Genomic DNA, 2,462 nt, shown 5'->3' on the forward strand with positions numbered 1-2,462 from the left:
ATTCCTCGAAGGGTGCGTCACGGAGTCTAAAACGATCCCTGCTGCTCCCAGGATTCCATCCTTTGGCCAACATGTACATATATTCTCTGCAGTTGAATTTCCCATCATGAAGGTATGAAGAGGTGAAAAGGCTGGAGACGAAGAAAGTGAAAAGGAGCCCAAGTCTGGAGGCAAAAGGAATGGTTACTATTGTGTAAATGTTGTTGAAAAGAAGCTCTAGCACATAGATTTTATTCAAAAACGGAGGGTTCTTGAACTAGAAAGCCTGCATCTCCTACGAAGTATCTACGAAAGCAATCACCCACGGGAATGCTTGAAAACTGGACGGCGCTTCGGAAGCAATATACCGTGGAAATAAGGAAGCTAGCCATTAAATCATCTCAAATCCTACGTTTGATAATATATGCTGCTAGAAAAAAAAAGAAAAAGCATGATTTCCAAAGGTAAATATGATATTCAACAAAAGGATGTCCCCTAAGCAAGTTCGTGAGGTTCATGCCTTCCTTTCTGCTAGAGAATACGTATTTCGGTATCAGTACTCGGAAAGCTGCCATATCTGACAATTCAAGTTCTCCTTCAATATAACTCATTCAATAGCTGTTATTGAGAGCGCTTGAATTTTCCATGAAGTATATATCATAGATGCCACTTACAAAACCAACGTGAACAACTTTGATCAACAACTTCGGTATCGATAATCTTGGCGTTGAAAACGAATAACGAGAATGTTTTTAACCTGCAACTCGTGTAATGCATCCGACAAGAAACGCATGTTCTATACTTGCACCTCGCTGGCCCTTAATTCCGTTGTCTTGACTGGTCCGGAAACGGTACAGCCTGGACCAGTCGTAACTGACGATGACAGAGCACTAGCGGTTAGTTTTCCTTCTATTATCGCTTATACTCTGTGCTTGGTGACCTGTTACCAAACATCTGATGAAGGTCTGTGCAGCTGGAGTATTTCAATGCATGCGATACCATAATATGTTCTGGTACTCACAAAGAATTCAATGAATCGCCAAAAATTGCTTAGGTCGAAGGAACTCAAGAAGTACATGGATCGGTATGACCATTACTAGTAATATGGAATATCCCCAAGCTTCTACCCCACAGGGTGGCATCCAAACAGAAACCGAAATCGATCGTGGTACATTACATAGCGAGCATACGTTGAGCTACCGTGAGGCTTAAAGTCTCAAGTTCGAATGGCATCCACCATCCAGCAATTGCCGCTAAAGCTGCATGGAAGACCCGGTCTCTTAGCTCAATACAAGACGACGTAGACACGTAAAAAACCAAAGAGTAGAAAAATCACTAAACACAGTCTCTATCTTAACATGAAAAAGAAATAGGCAAAAATACTGAATTTGCGACGTAATTCGCGAATATGATTAGTGTAATGGTGGTAATATCCCAGGTTGGACTTTGAGCCATCACTTTCGAAAGAATCGCCGTGGAGGCCCTTTTTTCCTGGAGGCTGTAGCGATTTGAAGAGTGGGTGATGGCCCGATTTTTTGATGGAAAAGTGTATAACACAAAACGAGCTACAAAATTAATGTTCGCTTTTGGAGTTTGGTAGGCAGAACAGACACCAATCTGAGGAACTCGACTTCGAAAATTTCTGGGTATTCAGCACCTGTATTCCCGAAATCTTTGGTGTCTTTGCGCGAAGCGCATCGCGACGAAGGAGCGCTCCAACACGTTCAGGAAATATAGAGATGAATACTACCCTTATGGACCAAGCCGAAAATGCCGGGCGTATGTGCACGGCGACTCAGAAGGCCAACAGCAAATCAAGAATATATTCCATCGAGCGCTGGTCCGAATAAACCGGAAATTCGACGGCGCATTATTTGCAGTAGCGAAGCGGATGCAAAACCGCCGGAGAATGGAGGTTATGAAGGCCTAGCGAAATTATCATTTAATGCGGATTTCATTGAAAACCTTTTCGATTAGGGGGACGAGCGCAGCGAGCCAAGTAAAAAAACAACTTTCTGTACTACGTTCCTGGAAAATACCTAATTCACAGTTTTGGCAACTGCATACCCGCTTTTCCATCCTTTTCGTGATGTTTCCATCTCTCGTGCTGCTTTCCTGCAATCCATTATCCTTGACCTTTGGTTCTTGAGTTTAGAGACTGAGAAAGAATCCAATTCCGCTCCAATTCACTGAAAATATCACGACGGATGCGATGCAGTCATTGCAATAGAACAGATCACAGTCGCAAAACCAGTAGATTATGCCTGTTCAACTCGCTCAATGCTGTTCGTACAGCAAACCATGAGAAAAAAATCTTTTGCCTTTCTTCTATCTAAATCACTGACTACTTGGTGAAAAAAAGCCCACCATTCTGAAAAATTCCTAACTCACACTTCTGGAACTGCATAGCCGCTTTTCCATCCTTTTCGTGATGAAGATGGAGTTGTCCCGATTTTGCGACTCTGGAACTGCTCCTCGGACAC

General features: G+C 42.9%; 2 protein-coding genes across 2 annotated transcripts; both read left to right on the forward strand.

Moving 5' to 3' along the window:
• Positions 1-725: 725 nt before the first annotated feature.
• VTP01DRAFT_7493 (uncharacterized protein) lies at positions 726-1,033 on the forward strand (the record flags this gene model as incomplete). Its single annotated transcript, XM_069386511.1, has 2 exons — positions 726-875; positions 953-1,033. The coding sequence occupies 2 exons, from the start codon at positions 726-728 to the stop codon at positions 1,031-1,033; spliced, it is 231 nt and encodes a 76-aa protein (XP_069241959.1).
• Positions 1,034-1,749: 716 nt separating this feature from the next.
• Positions 1,750-1,982, forward strand: VTP01DRAFT_7494 (uncharacterized protein; the record flags this gene model as incomplete). The annotated part of the gene is made up of 2 exons (XM_069386512.1): positions 1,750-1,894; positions 1,957-1,982. The coding sequence occupies 2 exons, from the start codon at positions 1,750-1,752 to the stop codon at positions 1,980-1,982; spliced, it is 171 nt and encodes a 56-aa protein (XP_069241960.1).
• Between the last annotated feature and the right edge of the window lie 480 nt (positions 1,983-2,462).

The sequence above is a fragment of the Rhizomucor pusillus genome (assembly GCF_041956525.1).
Source record: "Rhizomucor pusillus strain CBS 183.67 unplaced genomic scaffold VTP01scaffold_4, whole genome shotgun sequence".
NCBI classification, from domain to species: Eukaryota; Fungi; Mucoromycota; class Mucoromycetes; order Mucorales; family Lichtheimiaceae; genus Rhizomucor; species Rhizomucor pusillus.